Consider the following 18821-nt stretch of genomic DNA (forward strand, 5'->3'; position numbering starts at 1 on the left):
TGAGAGGTGTGAATTTTGTTCTTTATTGAAGTTCAAATATACCGATAGTTGTTTAAAAGTATTCTGTGAGTACCTCATTATTTCACACACACACACACACACACACACACACACACACACACACACACACACAGAGAGAGAGAGAGAGAGAGAGAGAGAGAGTCATATATATTCCTGTAACTAGCATCATTCTTCAGAGAAAAAGTTTTCAGAGGCTGATGTAGCCCGCTATCCAGAGAAGAAGATCGGCTGTGCATAACAAGTAAGTCTACAACTGTAAAAGAAGTGAGAAGGTTGCAATCCAACTTCACACATTCTTGTCACAAACATTACAACACGAACAGGATAGCCATGGGTATACAAAGCAGTACGCAATTGTTGTGCTTGAGAATAAGTAGTAGTCTCCAAAAGCAAAGTGCCGTTCATAAATGAGACCAGGATTTCACAGGGCTGGCAATGGCATGAAAACCTTTCTGAATTAGAAATGGATTTACCATTGCAAAGGACTGACCATCTTCAGTATGTGAAACCACAAGGAACTGTGATGCAGTTCTGGAGACGTGGACTGCAAAGATGAAGTTTGGCTCATTGTGAGAAAATCCACCATGATTGCCAACATCTCTAATGGTGCCCTTCTTCCAACGTGGACCGGCCTTCAGGAGCGCACAGGGAGGAAGAAGATAAAGAGGAGACTTAAACACTGATGTGGAGGAACGAGAAGAGATGGGAAATGAAGAAAGGAGAAAAGGAACAAAAAACAGTGGTGGGACTGTTCTTATGTCAGCTACTGAAAATGTGGAACTCATTCCCAAAAACACCCCAGACATGTTTCCCAAGGGAGGTGAAAAAATAACCAGAGGACAGACATGCAGCACGAAAGGGATAAGATGCTGCAAAGACTGGGGTCCCGTGGTAGCCAAACACGAACTCGCCAAAGAGCGGCGAGCTCCACGGGGGTCATTTGGATGTGCTTTTGTGCTTCAAATGGAGGGAAATCTTTTAGATGTTTATGTAAGGCATCCATTACACACTCAAAACAGGCCTCAAAAGTCACCTGAGCAAGGCACAAAATACTGTACTGAACATGAAGAGAAAATTCTTGGAATATTATTCCAGGTAATGATGTTGCCATCAGCCCTGCATAGTAGCTCTCTATGGACTCATTGGCTTCACAACACACAAATACTAGCGTACTTGGGTGTGCTTGTTTTCACTGATTGCACCATAGTTTTTGTTAGCTGTGTACTACTGAAGCACAGATGAGACTGGACTTGCAATTCACAACATGAACTGTTTTACACTGATGTGATGAACTGATGTATTCTTTTGGTTCAGTTTTCCATGCATTTGTGGACAGTTTCACAGAACCATCATTTTCTCAAATGAACTGAAGAATGGGAAACATCATGGTGCTGACACTGAATAGGTGCATATAATCCTCAGTGGCTAAGTAACAATTGAAAAGCCAACAGTAGTCTCAACATACATTAACAGAATTGGACCTGTTAAAAGACTTGATCATTCCATCGCCAGCTATTATTTTGTCAAGCGTCCGTGGTAAATGGTTATACAGTATATCACACACAAGAAGTGACAAGACAATTAGACATCTACAACCTGTTCACATCTCCAGTAGAAGAAAACTCAAATTGAGGAACTTGGTGAAGTTGTGAGGAAACATTAAGCTGCTGTTTTCCCTTACAAGCTGGAAAAAGACTGCACTGTATGCAGCTCGGTGGGGGGGGGGGAGTGCTTTCCTGCAAAACATGCACACAAAAATCTTTGAATTCATTCTAGTGTCTGGCTTCAGGTATATCAAACTTTGCAGAAATGTAAATAGTAAACAATCTAGATCTTTTCATATTTAATATGTGATTCCATTTCGCATAAAATAAACCTTTTGTGTCATTTATTCACACTGATAAGTGACTTCCTTACTATGATTAACAGGGTCCTCCTTTTAGAAAAAACATAATTATGTTTGCATTCTTGCTAGAACACAGAACTTATTAATTATCCAATCACAAGTACAGAGCTTCAAGTCCATGAAGACTTCCTCATTAATTCGAGCAGTTAAATACAATAAGCAAACATTGAAAATCAGACAGAAAATCAATACTACAATCATTTAAAAAGAAGAAGAAGAACAAGAAGAAGAAGGACTAGTAAAAACAACTGAAATAATTAAACAATGGAAACTCCAGGTTGGAAAATATTGGGAAAACCTCTGCTTATCCATTGTGGATACAAGCAGCGGCCTGAAAAATATTTCCCAACAAAAATCGCCAACCAGCTGTATGTTTTGAGAAATTATTTTATTTAGACAACCAGTTTCAGCATCTCATTAATGTCTTCTTCAGTCGTGGAGTGCATAGGAGCTTGAAGGTGGTATTAAAGAGCTGTCAAAACTGGTTGTCTAGATACAATAACTTCTCATAACTTACGGCTGTTTAGTAATTTCCTTGGTAAATATTAGGAAAAGTATAAGTTGATACCATAAAGATAACCCATTGAGTTGCAAACAACCCCAACGAGAAGGTTTTATACATTATACACTATTGGCCATTAATATTGCTAAACAAAGATGAAATGCAGATGATAAACGGGTATTCGTTGGAAATATATTATACTAGAACTGACATGTGATTACATTTTCACCCAATTTGGGTGCATAGATCATGATAAATCAGTACCCAGAACAACCACCTCTGGCCGTAATAACAGCCTTGATATGCCTGGGCATTGAATCAAACAGAGCCTGGATGGCGTGTACAGGTACAGCTGCCCATGCAGCTTCAACACGATACCACAGTTCATCAAGAGTAGTGACTGGCTTATTGTGACGAGCCAGTTGCTCGGCCACCATTGACCAGACGTTTTCAATTGGTGAGAGATCTGGAGAATGTGCTGGCCAGGGCAGCAGTCAAACAATTTCTGTATCCAGAAAGGCCTGTACAGGACCTGCAACATGCGGTTGTGCATTATCCTGCTGAAATGTAGGGTTTCGCAGGGATCGAATGAAGGGTAGGGTTTCAGGTCATAACACATCTGAAATGTAACGTCCACTGTTCAAAGTGCCGTCAATGCGAACAAGAGGTGACCGAGACGTGCAACCAATGTGCATTCACCACGATGTCGCCAAACACGGATGTGACCATCATGATGATGTAAACAGAATCTGGATTCATCCAAAAAACTGACGTTTTGCCATTCGTGCACCCAGGTTCGTCATTTAGTACACCATCGCAGGCACTCCTGTCTGTGATGCAGCCATGGTCTCCGAGCTGATAGTCCATGCTGCTGTAAACGTCGTCGAACTGTTCGTGCAGATGGTTGGTGTCTTGCAAACTTCCCCATCTGTTGACTCAGGGATCGAGACGTGGCTGCACGATCCGTTACAGCCACGCGGATAAGATGCATGTCATCTCGACTGCTAGTAATACGAGGCCGTTGGGATCCAACACGGCATTCCATATTCCCTCCTGAACCCACCGATTCCATAGTCTGCTAACAGTCATTGGATCTCAACCAATGCGAACAGTAATGTTGCGATACCATAAACCGCAATCGTGATGGGCAACAATCCGACCTTTATCAAAGTCGGAAAAGTGATGGTACGCATTTCTCCTCCTTACACGAGGCATCACAACAACGTTTCACCAGGCAACGCCGGTCAACTGCTGTTTGTGTATGAGAAGTCGGTTGGAAACGTTCCTCATGTCAGCACGTTGTAGGTGTCGCCATCGGCGCCAACCTTGTGTGAATGCTCTGAAAAGCTAATCATTTGCATATCACAGCATCTTCTTCCTGTCGGTTAAATTTTACATCTGTAGCACGTGATCTTCGTGGTGTAGTAATTTTAATGGCCAGTAGTGAAGCTTTGGCCATAGCCTTCTTCAGTAAAGAAGAAGGCTTTGGCCGAAAGCTATAATGTATAACAGTCTTTTGGTTGCACCTACCTGCAACTCATCTTTACGCTGAATATCAATCTATCCTTTGCCTAATACAATTGAAATAATTGGCATATGATGGATACCATTTTAGTCATATTGGGTGTTTCTGACAAACTGAACATGAAAGTGACCTCTTACAAAAAGTTTACAGTTACAGACCATACTACCTGTAAGGACACCATGAGTTTTAGTGCTTCAATCCCCTGAGTCTTGAAGCTGTGCATTAACACAGTCCCATGAAAGCTTTAACCAATGTGTGTTGTACCACTCAAAGAACAATACAATGTTTACGCTTAGCATCACTTAGTTCTGAGATAGGTTTTAAAAAATTTAACACATGATGATCTAAACTGAGTAAAAGAAGAATTTTTCACTTCTACTATAATCTCCTATGCCATCTTCTCCTTGTGGAAATGATTGTAGTCTTTGGACTAAACTTTGATACTAGGAAAGTTATTATCACAAGCAGTTTTAGAGGAGCGTTCTGTTCACACTTGTTGCACTTTGCATCACCTTTTCAGTTGGCTCTGCTTTTGTTTTCTCCTTCTAATTACCAATAAATTCAGTTTTGCTAACACTGTGTGGTAACTATTTTCACTACTTTAACTGGAGTAGGAGCCTATGGCTGTACCTAGCCTCATGACAAAGAGTTAATTTATGCTACTGCTGGGTAACAAGTTCACTTTGTCAAGTAATAACTAACGGAAACTTATTTTTATGTTTTCATGCAGAGAGAGAGAGAGAGAGAGAGAGAGAGAGAGAGAGAGAGAGAGAGGGGGGGGGGGGAGGAAGCTATATCTACCAAACTCAGGACTCAGGTTGTTAAACCTTTATGGTTCATCAACAAACTTAACAGTGGTCACTAAAATACTTCCAAAGTTTATTATACAGGAAGGCTTGCGGTACTGATCATTTCCTAGCTAAAGAACCTGAAGTATTTATCATCGTTATCCAAGAGGGCACCAAGAGCTCACTGGATGCTACAGAAGCAATTAGCATTTCCCCTCTTCCATTCTGGTTTGGTTTAATACACTAATTAATAATTAAATAAGTGTAATGGGAAACAAAACCTGTATTGAAGACTGCACTGTCGGCTGCATTCTATATTCAAGACATCAGATGTGGGAAGTAGCATAATTGGTGGCTCACCTTCATCAGCATATGTAGTAGAAATGGTGTTAGTGCAGTACGGACCTGTAACAACCATCTCTCCATGGTGTACATCATCTTATACTTACAGAGAGTTTGCATAATTTTTGTCATATAAATTGCAATCATAACACAGCCAGAAAATTTCTCACAAATAAGCCCATCCCTGGGAGTAGCCGATAAAGAGCAGACAACTGCTTCAACAAATCTGCAGATGTACTTGGCATGGTTTACTATGAAGTTTATCTACTTTTGCATTAAATAACTAGTGAAATATTACACAAATTTTGTAATGCACTAAGGTCTGAATTTCAAATAAAATGGTGTTGATGGCAGTACACAAAGGACTGCACGGAAGATAGAATCCTATGGTGTTCTGTTTTCTCACATACATTACGTCATTTTGGTATTTTGTTGGAAACTGACACTGTAGAACAACCAATACATTTCCTTTTCTTCGACCTGCCTGTGTAAGATATTATAGCTGTGATAATTACTTAAACTATGATAAAAGGCAGGTTCAAATTTTTTTCTAGGTTTCACCAGTAAATTCAAATTAGGATTTTGGAAGTGCACAGGAAAAGAGTTACTTCTCCAATTCGGACAGCATTTTTATCAGCACCAAGTGTTTTGAACAAATTTTATCAACACCAAGTGCTTTGAATGAATCTTGGCAATGGCTTGGAGTAGCAGCATCTGTGGAACAGATGGACAGCCTCTACATGAAGTTGGGAAAAGGGCTAATATTAAACAACTTTAATGCCAACAAAATCAGCTTCTAGTGGACTCTTCATTTTTCAAACTTAAGCATATGTCTCTCACCCATTTCAGGAAGTCAAAAATATGACAATACCAAGTAAACACAACACAAACAGCCTTCGCTTAAAAGAATGAATTCTTTAGCATCTGCCTAGTCTTCAAAGACCCAAAACAAAATTTTTTATCGAAGAGCTGTAGTAAGATCAAAATAGAAACAGAAAATTAAGAAGCTGTTCATGAATAGGGATTACAAACATATAACTCCTTACAATGGATGTCACTTGTTAATAACTGCAGTAGTAGAGTAACATTGAGCTGAATTATAGCAACTGTTTATTCACAAAGACCTAACAACATTGGACAAATCATCATCTAAAACAACATTAGAAGAGGAATGACAATATGAAGTTGTCATGTACACTCAAGTCATAAAGCTTCCACGTGATATTTCAGCTACTAGAAGTGTTACAAGTCTTCTTGGGGTCAAAGATGACACCTTAATACAGCAAGCAGTTTTATGTTTCTTTGCAGTATAGGAATGTTATCAACAGTTATCTGAAATCATTTGAGGTCTCAGTCAAAGTAACTCAAAATCTCTCTTAATTCTAAAACACAGACTAGATGGCAATTAACTAATCTGTCCAAGATCTACAGTGGTTAAAAGGGAATTGAATATATGGTCTCATTTTTTTTTTTTTCTCTCCATGAGAATACCTTACCTCACCAAAAATACCTTTTTCTCTGTCTCAACAATTTAGAGAGTGCAGGCACAGGCACATCTACTATGGTTTGATCACATTTTCATGGACAGTAAATTAAGATACTTTATAAATTTTACCTGACAAGAAGAGTATCACTCTTTGTTAGTAGTGATCCACCCTTTTCATAATATTGTCATTATTCCATGCTGGATTTTCCATTGTTTCAAAAGAATTGAATGTGTTGGGTGATCACGAACTTGTCAAATGACAATTGCATAGGTAAGCAAAGTTGGCACCACTCGAACTGAAAAGGGAAGTTCCTTGCTTCAGAAAGGATACTGTCTATGTGAGTAGTCCAGAAGGTGCCAGTTGCCAGTCTAACTCTATGATGACACATTGGGGGGTCTAACAATTCAAAGTCATAGGCATTCCTGAGCCACTAAACTGACAACTATAATCCAAGTGAAGAAAACCATAATCCAAGTGAGACTCGATCAGAGCCCAGGAGGTACAAAGTGTGATGTGATCCACACATCAATATGTGTGGGCAAGGAAGCAGAAAGTGTTAAGTTTCCATGTGCAGCTAGTCTTTAGTTGTCAAATATGGGACAGCCAAGTCAACTTTTTGTCAAAGAGGAGTCCCAAAAGTCAGGACTGCACAACAACATCCAAACGCTGGGTACCCAGGTAGATTTCTGGGTCAGTATGGTCTATGGTAAGATGACAAAAATGCACAACCCGCGTTTTTGCAGGCAAGAACTGGAATCCATGGAGAAGAGCCCAAGCAGAAGCCATCGGATGGCGCCTTTGAGTCACTGTTCAGACAAGGCTACAAAGTGGAAGCTGTACCAAGTACAGAAGTCATTGACATACAGTATGGGGATGACCAGTGGCTAGATAGAGGTCACTAGCCCATTGGTAGCATTGAAGAAGAGTGAGACAGTACCCAAGGATCCCTGTGGGACGGTGTTCTCTTGGACCTGTGGAGAACTGAGTGAAGTATTAACTTGACCCCGGAACAACCAGTGGGATAAAAACTGATGATCAGAAATTGGTGGGGAGCCTCAAAATCCCAGTCATGGATCAGAAGTAAATTTGAGGGCACCAAGCAGTGTCGTACGCCTTATGTAGGTCCAAAAAGACTTAAACTGGGTGTCTGTGTTTAGAAAAAGCTTGTCCGATTGCTGTTTCCATCCTAACCAAATGGTCAGACATGTATCGTCCCTCAAGGAAACCACATCAAAACAGGAATAAAAGCCCCAGAGATTGGAGAACCCAGTAGCATCAGTAGGCAATTGTCCTTTCGAGCAGTTTGCCCATCTGACAGCAGCTGATGGATCTTGAGCTTTTGCCAGTTTTAAGGACTGGAACTATGATCCTATTTTGCCATTTGAAGGGAAGACACTGCTGAGGCAAATAAAGTTGAAGACTCTGAGGAGATGGAGCCACTGAGTAACAGATGTTGTATCATCTGATTCTGAATGAAATCCGAGTTCAGTGCCACACTGAGATGAGGCAAAAGCCTGAAGCAATTTTCAGTAAGTGAAAAGGTTATTGTATAATTCAGCATGCCGAGAGGTGAAGGAGAGGGGGCCATCGTCAATTCATTGCTTACACAGCCAAAAGGCAGCCACATAAGAAAAGGACACTGATGCCATCGCAAAGTTATTGGTTGGTTGGTTGGTTCAAAAAAGGAGGGGGGAAGGGACAAAAGTGCTAGGTTATCAGTCCCTTGTTCCGAATAAAACAATGCCACAAGGGTGAGAATAAAACAAGTGAGACTGACAACACAAAACGGAGGGAAAGGAAAAACCACAAGAACGACGGAAGGGCAACAAACACTTAAATGGACAAAATGCGAGAAGAAAAACACAAGAAACAGGTAGAAGAGATTAAAATGACAAAACAGATTACCACAGCTGGCTGACCATGAGAATAAAAGGAGAAGCCAGCAACTCTGCAACACATTAAAACCTCCACCCTGAAAGAACTAGGGTGGAGGACACAGAGGGACAAAGGACATGAACTAAAACTTAGATCAAATGATAAGATCCACCATCTGGAATAAAACGTAAAACTAAATCAACCGATGAGGCGTTGTCAGATAAAATTAGTGGCAACGAGTCTGGTAACCAAAGATTTCATCACAGGGCAGTCAAAGTGGGACAGTGCACCAGAATATGGGCCACTGTCAACTGGGTGCTGCATTGACACTGAGGAGGGTCATCACGGAGCAAGAGGTAGCCGTGGGTTGCCAAAGCATGGCCAACGCCAAGCCAGCAGAGAACCACAGAGTCCCTCAGAGAGGCCCACATGGAGGACTGCCACACATTCGTAGTCTCCTACTGAGACTATGCCATTCCGTCTCCCACAGCCGAAAAACCTGGCAGTGTAAAAACGAACGCAGTTCAGTTACTGGAAGGACGATCTCCATAAACGGTTTGCGAGTAGCCTGTTTGTCCAGCCTGTCAGCAAGTTTGTTGCCTGGGATTCCGACGTGTTCTGGGCTCCACACAAACAGCACTGAACGACCGGACCGTTCCAGGGCATATATGGTCTCCCAGATGGTCGCTACCAAAGGGCGATGAGGTAGCACTGGTTGATAGCTTGTAGGCTGCTCAAGGAGTCAGTACACAGAAGAAATGACTCCCCAGGGCATGAACAGATGTGGTCAAGAACACGAGATAAACCACCAGATCTGCAGTGAAAACACTGCAGCCATCGTGCAAGGAATGCTGTTCAATATGTACTCCATGGACATATGCGAAACCGACATGACCACCAGCCATCGAGCCACAGGTGCAAACCACTTCATGGCCTCAGCACATGTCAAGAATTGAGAGGAAGATACAGTAGAGAGACGCAGGTTGAACTGAGTCCTTTGGGTCATGTGAAAGATCCACGCGAAGCCGCGGCCATGTTGTACACCACGGAAGTACATGTCAATGGACCTCAAGTAGAGGTGGTAAAGACAGGGACACCAGTTCGGAAAGAAGGGATCAGACACAAATTGCAATTGGAAGCCCTGACCTGGGCCGCCGATGTGGGGACAAACTGCCGTGGCTGGGAAAACGAGACAGTATGTTGGATGCACAGGAGAAGTACAAACGTGTGCAACGTAACTGGCAAACGGTTGTGCACGCCTGACCTGCAATAGAGGGACTCCAGCCTCCGCCAGGACACTCGTCACTGGACTCATCCTAAATGCTCCCGTCGCTAGTCGAACACGACAGTGGTGCACTGGGTGGAGTGAACCCCAACACGGAGGGCGCCGTCGTACCATAAACCAGACTCCCATAGTCAAGGCAGGATCGAACAAGGGCTCTGTACAGCTGCAGCAGTGTAGGGTGATCTGCACCCCAGTTGGTCTTGCTCAGGCAGCGCAGGGCATTGAGGTACTGCCAGTACTTCCGCTTAAGCTGACGAAGGTGAGGAAGCCAAGTCAATTGGGTGTCGAAGACCAGTCCTAAAAATCGATATGTCTCCACTACAGTGAGTGGATCATCAGTACGGTAAAGTTCTGGTTCCGCATGAATGCTACGATGCCGACAGAAGTGCATAATACACGAATTTGCAGCCGAAAACCGGAAGCCATGGTCTAGAGCCCATGAATGTGCATTTTGGATGGCTCTCTGTAGGTGCTGCTTTGCAATATCAGTACTGATGGAGCAGTACGAAATGCAGAAGTCATCTGTATACAGAGAGGATGAGACGGACGGCCCTACAGCTGCTGCTAGACCATTAATGGCCACTAAAAATAGAGGTACACTCAATACAGAGCCCTGTGGGACTCCATTTTCCTGGATATGGGGGAACGGCCAGTGTCAGTTGGTCACAGCTGGTGAGCTCCCTGCCGCCGTTGGATAACAAGTAGCCAGCAGCAAGTCTCACTCTGAGCTCACTTACTTGTTTCATAGTTTAATTCTCAATTTCTTTGCGTGTTTTTGGGTACTTGCATAGTTTAATTCACAAATTTCGGGTGTATTATAGTATTTGAGAGTTGTGGCATTGCGTTTTAGTACCTGAATAGTGTAAATTCGCATAGTCGTCAGTCAATTGTTTTTGTTTTGAACGGTTTGTGAGATAAAAAGAGAGGAAAAAAAATTGTTGGGGATGGATACAGACTGAGCCTGTTGTGTATGGATTCAGGGGGAACTGTCCACCGTCTCTAAACAGCTGGAAGCTGTGTTAGCCGTGGTCGACAGGCTCCAGGCTGTTGCCCTGGGCCGCGGAGACACTGGGACATCCGAGGTGAGCGCTTTGGCGGCTCTAGAACCTGTAGCATTCCCTGAGATCTCTGATGCCACTGTGCCCTCTGATTCAGACATCCCTTCTGGTCGACACTTGCCTGATGGTGAATGGTGAATGGTGAACCGTGGCAGGGTCGCGAATCCCTGGGCAGAAGGCGAAAGTTGGTGCTGTCCACCAGGCTGTACCCTTACACCTCTGTGACAGGTCTGAGGTGCTGCCCACTGCTGAAAGTACTTCTGAGCCAGCAAGGGCTGCCTCGCCTGTTGTGGCAGAGACCGGTCTTCCTGAGAGATCTGGACAAGCGCAAGGGTGGGATTACTTGTCATTGGGAGCTACAATGTTAGGTGCTTGATGGAGCACCTTAGGGATATGGCAGCTAAGGACGGGAAGAAAGTCAATGTGCACTCCGTGTGCATACTGAGGGGGGGGGAGTCCTCCAAGATGTGGAAAGGGTCCTTCCGGATGCCATGAAGGTTACAGGGTGCAGCGAACTGCAGATGCTGGCTCATGTCGGCACTAATGATATGGGTCACTATGGATCGGAAGAGATTCTCTCTGGTTTCCGGTGGCTATCTGAGTTGGTGAAGACTGCCAGTCTTGCTAGCGAGATGAAGGCAGAGCTCACCATCTGCAGCATCATCAACAGGACCGATTCCGAACCTTTGGTACAGAGCCGAGTGGAGTGTCTGAATCAGAGGCTCAGATGGTTCTGCGACCGTGTAGGTTGCAGATTCCTCGGCTTGTGCCCTAGGGTGATGGGGTTTCGGGTTCCGCTAAATAGGTCATGTGTCCACTACACACAGGAGGCGGCTACATGGGTAGCAGGGGCTGTGTGGCATGGACTGGGTGGTTTTTTAGGTTAGACAGTCTTGGGAAAGATCAAAAAGGGCTCCAGTCTCAAAGGGTAAAGGGCAAAGAAGCGACGAGAATCGACCAAGCAACAGTCGGTATTGTAGTTGTAAATTGTTGCAGCTGTGTTGGAAAAGTACCAGAGCTTCAAGTGCTGATAGAAAGTACTGAAGCTGAAATCGTTATAGGAACAGAAAGCTGGCTAAAGCCGGAGATAAATTCTGCCAAAATTTTTACAGAAGTGCAATCTGTGTTCAGAAAGGATAGTTTATTTAAAGTAGGTGGTGGTGTGTTTGTACCCGTTGATAGTAGCTTATCTTTTAGTGAAGTTGAAATAGATAGTTTCTGCGAATTACTATGGGTAGAGGTTATACTCAACAGCCGTACCAAAATAAAAATTGGCTCCTCCTACCAAACACCCCCCCCTCCCCCGACTCGGATGATATAATAATAGCTGAACGATTCAAAGAAAACTTTAATCACATTACAAATAAGTACCCCACTAATACAGTTATAATCTACCCTCGATTTGTTGCCGAAAATACACGTTTAAAGCCGGTGAAAGACAGAAAACATCTTCCAAAATTGTACTAAATGCTTTCTCTGAGAATTACTTTGAACAGTTAGTTCACGAGCTCACAAGAGTTGTAAATGGTCGCGAAAACACATTTGACCTCTTAGCCACAAATAATCCTGATCTAATAGAGTGTCAAGACGGATACAGGGATTAGTGAACACAAGGCCACTGCAGCGAGGCTCAAAACCGTATCAACAAAAACCAGTAAAAATAAACGCGAAATATATATATTTAAAACAGCAGATAAAAATTCTGCTTGATGCCTCCTTAAGAGCGAGTCTCCATTCCTTCCAAGCTAATTATGTAAGTGTAGACCAGATATGGTTCAAATTCAAAGATGCAGCATCGACAGCAATATATAGATTCATACCACATAAGTTAGTAAGAGACGGGACCGATCCACCATGGTACACAAAACACGCCAGAACACTGTTGCAGAAGCAACAAAAAAAGCATGCCAAATTCAGAAGAATACAAAATCCCCAAGAATGGCTAAGTTTCACAGAAGCTCGAAATTCAGTGCGGACGTCAATGCAAGTTGCTTTTAATAGTTTCCACAATGAAACATTGTCTCAAAATATGGTAGAAAACCCAAAGAGATTATGGTCATACGTAAAGTACACCAGTGGCAAAAAAGTCAATACCGTCACTGCGTGATTGCGATGGAAATGTTACCAATGATGGTGCCACTAAAGCAGAGTTACTAAAGACAGTTTTCCATAATTCTTTCACGAAAGAAGACTAAGTAAATTTCCCAGAATTCGAAACCAGAACAGCTGTTAGCATGAGTGACATAAAAGTAGATATCTTAGGTGTTGCAAAACAACTCAAATCACTTAAGAAAGGCAAGTCTTCCAGTCCAGATGGTATACCAATCAGGTTCCTTTCAGAGTATGCAGACACAATAGCGCCTTTCTTAGCAATCATATACAACTGCTCACTTGGTGAAAGGTCTGTTCCTGAAGACTGGAAAGTAGCACAGATCACACCGATATTCAAGAAAGGAAATAGGAGTAATGCAATGAATTACAGACTCGTATCACCGACCTCAATTTGCAATATGATTTTGGAGCATATACTGTACTCTAACATTATGAATCACATTGAAGAAAATGACTTATTGATACATAACCAACATGGATTCAGAAAATATCGTTATTGTGCAACACAGCTATCTCTTTATTCCCATGAAGTAATGAGTGCTGACAACAAAGGATCTCAGATTGATTCCGTATTCCTAGATTTCCAGAAGGCTTTTGACACAGTTCCTCACAAGCAACTATTAATCAAATTGCATGCATATGGAGTATTGCCGCAGTTGTGTGACTGGATTCGTGGTTTCCTCTCAGAAGGGTCACAATTCATAGTGATAGATGGTAAATCATCGAGTAGAAAAGAAGTGATATCTGGCATTTCGCAAGGTAGTGTCATAGGCCCTCTGCTGTTCCTGATTTATATAAATGAGCAAGGTGACAATCCGAGCAGCCCCCTTAGATTTTTTGCAGATGACGCTGTGATTTACTGTCTAGTAAAATCACCAGACAACCAATTCCAATTACAAATTGATCTAGAGAGAATTTCTGTGTGGTGCGAAAAGTGGCAATTAGCACTAAACAAAGAAAAGTGGGAAGTCATCCACATAGGTACTAAAAGAAATCCGATAAATTTTGGGTATACGATAAATCGCACAAATCTAAGGGCTGTCAATTTGACTAAATACCTAGGAATTACAATTATGAGCAACTTAAATTGGAAAGACCACATAGATAATATTGTGGGGAAGGCGAAACAATGACTACACTTTGTTGGCAGAACACATAGAAGATGCGACAAACCCACTAAAGAGACAGCCTACATTACACTTGTCCATCCTCTGCTGAAATATTGCTGCACGGTATGAAATCCTTACCAGGTAGGATTGACGGAGGACATCGAAAAACTGCAAAGAAGGGCAGCTTGTTTCGTGTTATTGCGCAATAGGGGTGAGTGTGTCACTGATATGATACGTGAGTTGGGATGGCACTCACTGAAACAAAGGCAGTGTTCTTTGCAGCAAGATCTATTTAAGAAATTTCAATCACCAACTTTCTGTTCCAAATGCGGAAATATTTTGTTGACACCCACCTATGTATGCAGAAATAATCATAATAATAAAATAAGAGAAATCAGAGCTCTAACAGAAAGATTTACGTGTTCCTTTTTCCAAGGCGCCATTTGAGAGTGGAATGGTAGAGAAGTAGTATGAAAATGGTTTGATGAACCCTCTGCCAGGCACTTAAGTGTGAATTCCAGAGTAGATGTAGGTGTCAAACTATGGGAGGCACCTACATGGAAACTGAACGTACGAAGTGACAGGAAATTCTGGATAAAAATCTGGAGCGTGCCTCGGAGACCCCACTCATATAAAAAGGCAAGGATATGACGTCCACACGTGGTGTCATACACTTTTCATAAATCATAAAAGACGACAACAAGTTGTTGGCATCTGGAAAAGGCTGCTCAGATGGCAGATGCGAGGGACGCAAGATTATCCGTGGTAGAGCAACCCAGGCAGAAACCACCCTGGCATTGAGCCAGTAGGCCACTTGACTCCAGGACCCAACCCAACTGCCAACACACCATATGTTCCAGTAGCTTACAAAGAAAGTTGGTGAGGCTGATGGGATGATAGCTATCCACATCAAGCGGGTTTTTGCTGGGTTTGAGCATTAGTATGATGGTGCTCTCCCGCCACTGCAATGGAAAGACGCCTTTCGCACCCGATCCAGTTGAAGATCATGAGGAGATGTTGCTTGTAGTCAGATGAGAGATGTTTAATCATCTGACTGTGGATTTGATCTGGCCCAGGAGCTGTGTCAGGGCAATGTGCAAGGGCACTGAGGAGCTCCCACTCTGTAAATGGTGTGTTATAGGGTTCACTGTCGCATGTAGTGAACGAGAGGACTTTCCCTTCCACCTGCCGATTGAGAGTGCGAAAGGCTAGGGGTTAATTCTCCGATGCAGAGGCATGAGCATAGTGCTCGGCAAACATGTTTGTGCCAGTAGATAACACGCCATTTATGTTAACATCAAGGACACCTGTTGGAGTCTGCTACCCCAAAACTCTTTTGATCTTTGCCCAGACTTGCCAGTGAAGTGTGGCACCCAATGGTAGAGACGTATTTCTCCCAACACTCCTGTTTCCACCATTTGAAAAGCTGGCGAACGCGGGCACGGAGCTGTTTAAAGGCTACGAGGTGCTCCAGGGAAGGGTGCCGCTTATGCCACTGTAGATCTCGCCGATGCTCCTTAACTGCCTCAGCAACTTCCAGTGACCACCAAGGGGCTGTCTTTCGCTGGGGGCACCCTAAAGAATGAGGGATCATGTTTTCCGCTGCAGAAATGATTGTTGTAGTTACCTGCTCAACCACCACATCAATGTTACCTTGTGGGGGAGATGCAACGGTGACAGCAGAGTTGAAGGCTTCCCCGTCTGCCTTGTTTAAAGCCCATCTGGGCAGGCTTCTGTGGGCCTGATGCTGGGGCAGTGACAGGAAGATGGGGAAGTGGTCACTACCACACAGGTCGTCCTGCACTCTCCAGTGGATAGATGGGAGAAGGCCAGGACTGCAAACTGAGAGATCAATGGCCGAATATGTGCCATGTGCCACACTGAAATGTGTGGAGGCATCTGTATTTAAGAGGCAGAGGTCAAGTTGTGACAGTGAATTTTTGACATCTCTGCCTTGGCCAGTAAGCATGGTGCCACCCCACAAGGAGTTCTGAGTGTCAAAATCTCCCAAAAGTAGGAAAGGTTTATGGAGTTGATCAATCTGTGCAGCCAATGTGTTCAGGGGTACTGCACCATCTGGAGGAAGATATACATTGCAGAGTGTTATTTCCTGTGGCGTCCTTATCCTGACAGCCACAGCTTGAAGAGGGGTTTGAAGGAGCACAGGTTCACTGCATACTGAGTTCAGGACATAGACACAAACTCCACCTGACACTCTATTATAATCACAACGGTTCTTGTATTATCCCCTATAGCCATGGAGGGCCGGGGTCCACATTTCTGGGAACCAGGTTTCCTGAAGGGCAATGCAGAAAGCAGTGTAAAGTTTAAAGAGTTGCCGTAGCTCAGCCAGGCGGTGGAGAAAACCGCTGCAATTCCATTGGAGGATGACATTATCGTGAGGCTGGGAAGGTATGAAGCGCGCAAGGAAGCAGGCTATGCCTCAGGGTCATCTGCTGCTACCGATTGAGTATTTGTAGCCATTTATATGGTGGATGAGGCATCAGTGAGATTAAGGTCTGCAGGGGATGCTAAGATCTCCACCGCAGCCTAAGGTACAAAATTTATAGGGAGTGGTGGTGTTGGGGCCACCAGGGTCCTGTTTCTAAGCAGACTACTTCTTAGTTTGCTTGCTCTCTCTCTTCTCTATAGGGGCTTGCTGGGGCAATTTCTTCGAAGCAGCTTCAGGCAGGGAGGAAGACCATGAAGCTCTTCGTCCAGCAGCTCTAGGCTCCTTGCGCCACTGCTGAGTGTCTGCCAGAGAGGTCTCCAAGGGACCCCTTCCGCACAAGAGGAGCCGGAGGAGGCTGTTGCTTCTCTGGCAAGGGGAGTGGACCAATGTCCACTGCATTTGTTAGGGAGGGGGGGCGGAGGGGTGCTCCCAAAATAGGTGCTTTGGGAGCAACGGGAGGAAGATTGTGAAAGTCAACCGGTCCACGGTCCAGGGTCTTTTACTCCATGATTTTCTGCTCCTTTTGGAGTACTGGGCAGTCTTGCGAGCAGGGGAGTGGTGCTCTCCACAGTTGATGTAAGTGGGAGGTGGCGCACATGGAGCATCTGGGTGCAGTGGATGTCCGCAGTCTCGACATGTGGTGCTGGAAGTGCAGCGGAAAGAAATGTGTCCGAACTTCCAGCACTTTAAGCACCGCAAAGGGGGAGGGACGTATGGTTTAATGCACAGCAATAAACCATCACCTTGACTTTTTCGGGCAATGAATCACCCTCAAAGGCCAAGATGAAGGCACCAGTAGCAATGTTGTCTTCGGGTCCTCTGTAAACACGCCGGATGAAATGAACACCCCGTTGTTCTAAATTTGTGCAGAACTCAATAGTCAGACTGCAAGAGGAGATCGCGATGGAAAATGATCCCCTGGACCATGTTGAGGCTTTTATGGGGAGTGACAGAAACAGGAGTATCGCCTACCTTGTCACAGGCGAGTAACGCTCGGGATTGGGCTGGGGAACCTGTCCGAATCAAGACTGCACCGTTTCGCATCTTGGACAGTGCTGTCACTGCCCCAAACTTATCCTCAAAGTGTTCAATGAAAAATTGAGGCTTCATAGGTAGAAAGCAGTCCCCATCAGTTCTGCTACAAATTAAAAATTGAGGCGAATATGGCTCTCTCCGTTCTGCAGCCCTACGTTCTTCCCATGGTGTAGTGCGGGAGGGAAACAATTTAGGATCATACCTGTCGGCATTGTATTCAATCTTGCCCTTCTTAGAGACTGCTAGTGCCGTACAGTCACCAGCAAGAGATGACAGTCCGCTTCATTTAAGGTCGTCCACCCTGATGCCACCCACTCCAATCAGGGGCCACCCAACCACAGCAAAGGCCAACTGGCATGATTGCCGTTGCTGGGAGACCTGATGCCCCAGGAAGACAGGCATCTACTCCTTGGCTTAAGTGGGGAGTTTACATCTCAGGCATCAGCAGTGTGATCCCTGTGTTGTGATGGGGCTACCACCAAATGGGTACATGATGGCCCACCACAATGGACTGGCTATCGTGCTGGATACTGGATGCAGAGAAATCCAATATTGTCATGGGGGTGAAAGAGGACAGGAGACAACGGAAGAAGACGACACATCGCGGAAAGTGTCCTCGCCCAAATAGTTGAATCTAAAGGGCTCTATGGATAACTCGTGCACCATGTAAGGCGTCCTTCCCCGTATGGTCCGCACTTCTGCAGAATTTTGAAAGTGGCAGGTCAAACCATAGAATGGGACCTGAGCTCTTAGGGCCAAAAAGTATGAGACTCCTTTAAGCCACCTCTTACGACAGGCAGGAATACCTTGGGCCTATTCTAACCCCTGGACCTGCAGGGGGTCACAAAGTGGGTCACATGGTGTTCAGCAAAAGCCAACGCATCAGTACATAAATCATTCTGAAAAAAGTGACCTGGCACAGTTGTGGAGCTTTGGCATCCCAGAAGACTATGAACCTTGGTGCATCCTTGCGATGAAGAGGCACAGTTTCCAGGGAAAAGATGTAGCTTTCCTAGCACACTGTAATTAGATGGCAAGCCTCAGCACATAGCCACTTAAAACTAACACTGCAAGGCTCTTCAGTGATCCTCAACAGTTACTGCACTGTCTTGTCCACCACTGCACCGGCCGGCAATGGAGAGGACCAGTTCCAGTGGTGTGGATGATTACATCAGATCTTGCAGAGCCTTGTTGATGCAATCTGACAGATGGGGTGAAAGTAACAGCAGAGGCACGCAACTACCAGTTGGCTCTTTGAAGCACCCACTGTGGTAGTCACTCCATCAGACAGTATCATGGAAGCAACAGGATCACATGAAAGTGG

General features: G+C 44.2%; 1 protein-coding gene across 2 annotated transcripts in view; it reads right to left on the reverse strand.

The window, feature by feature from the left end:
* The window catches only part of LOC126260099 (nuclear transcription factor Y subunit beta), a 104418-nt gene that overhangs the window by 64150 nt on the left and 21447 nt on the right, over nucleotides 1-18821 (reverse strand). The window contains exon 2 of one of the 2 annotated variants that reach the window (XM_049957331.1): nucleotides 5103-5147. The exons of the other annotated variant lie outside the window; for it this stretch is intronic. Coding sequence (XP_049813288.1) covers nucleotides 5103-5147 — 45 coding nt within the window. The remainder of the gene's footprint in view (nucleotides 1-5102; nucleotides 5148-18821) is intronic. 2 annotated transcript variants of the gene reach the window in all.

Source organism: Schistocerca nitens, chromosome 5 (genome assembly GCF_023898315.1).
Source record: "Schistocerca nitens isolate TAMUIC-IGC-003100 chromosome 5, iqSchNite1.1, whole genome shotgun sequence".
Classification (NCBI taxonomy): domain Eukaryota; kingdom Metazoa; phylum Arthropoda; class Insecta; order Orthoptera; family Acrididae; genus Schistocerca; species Schistocerca nitens.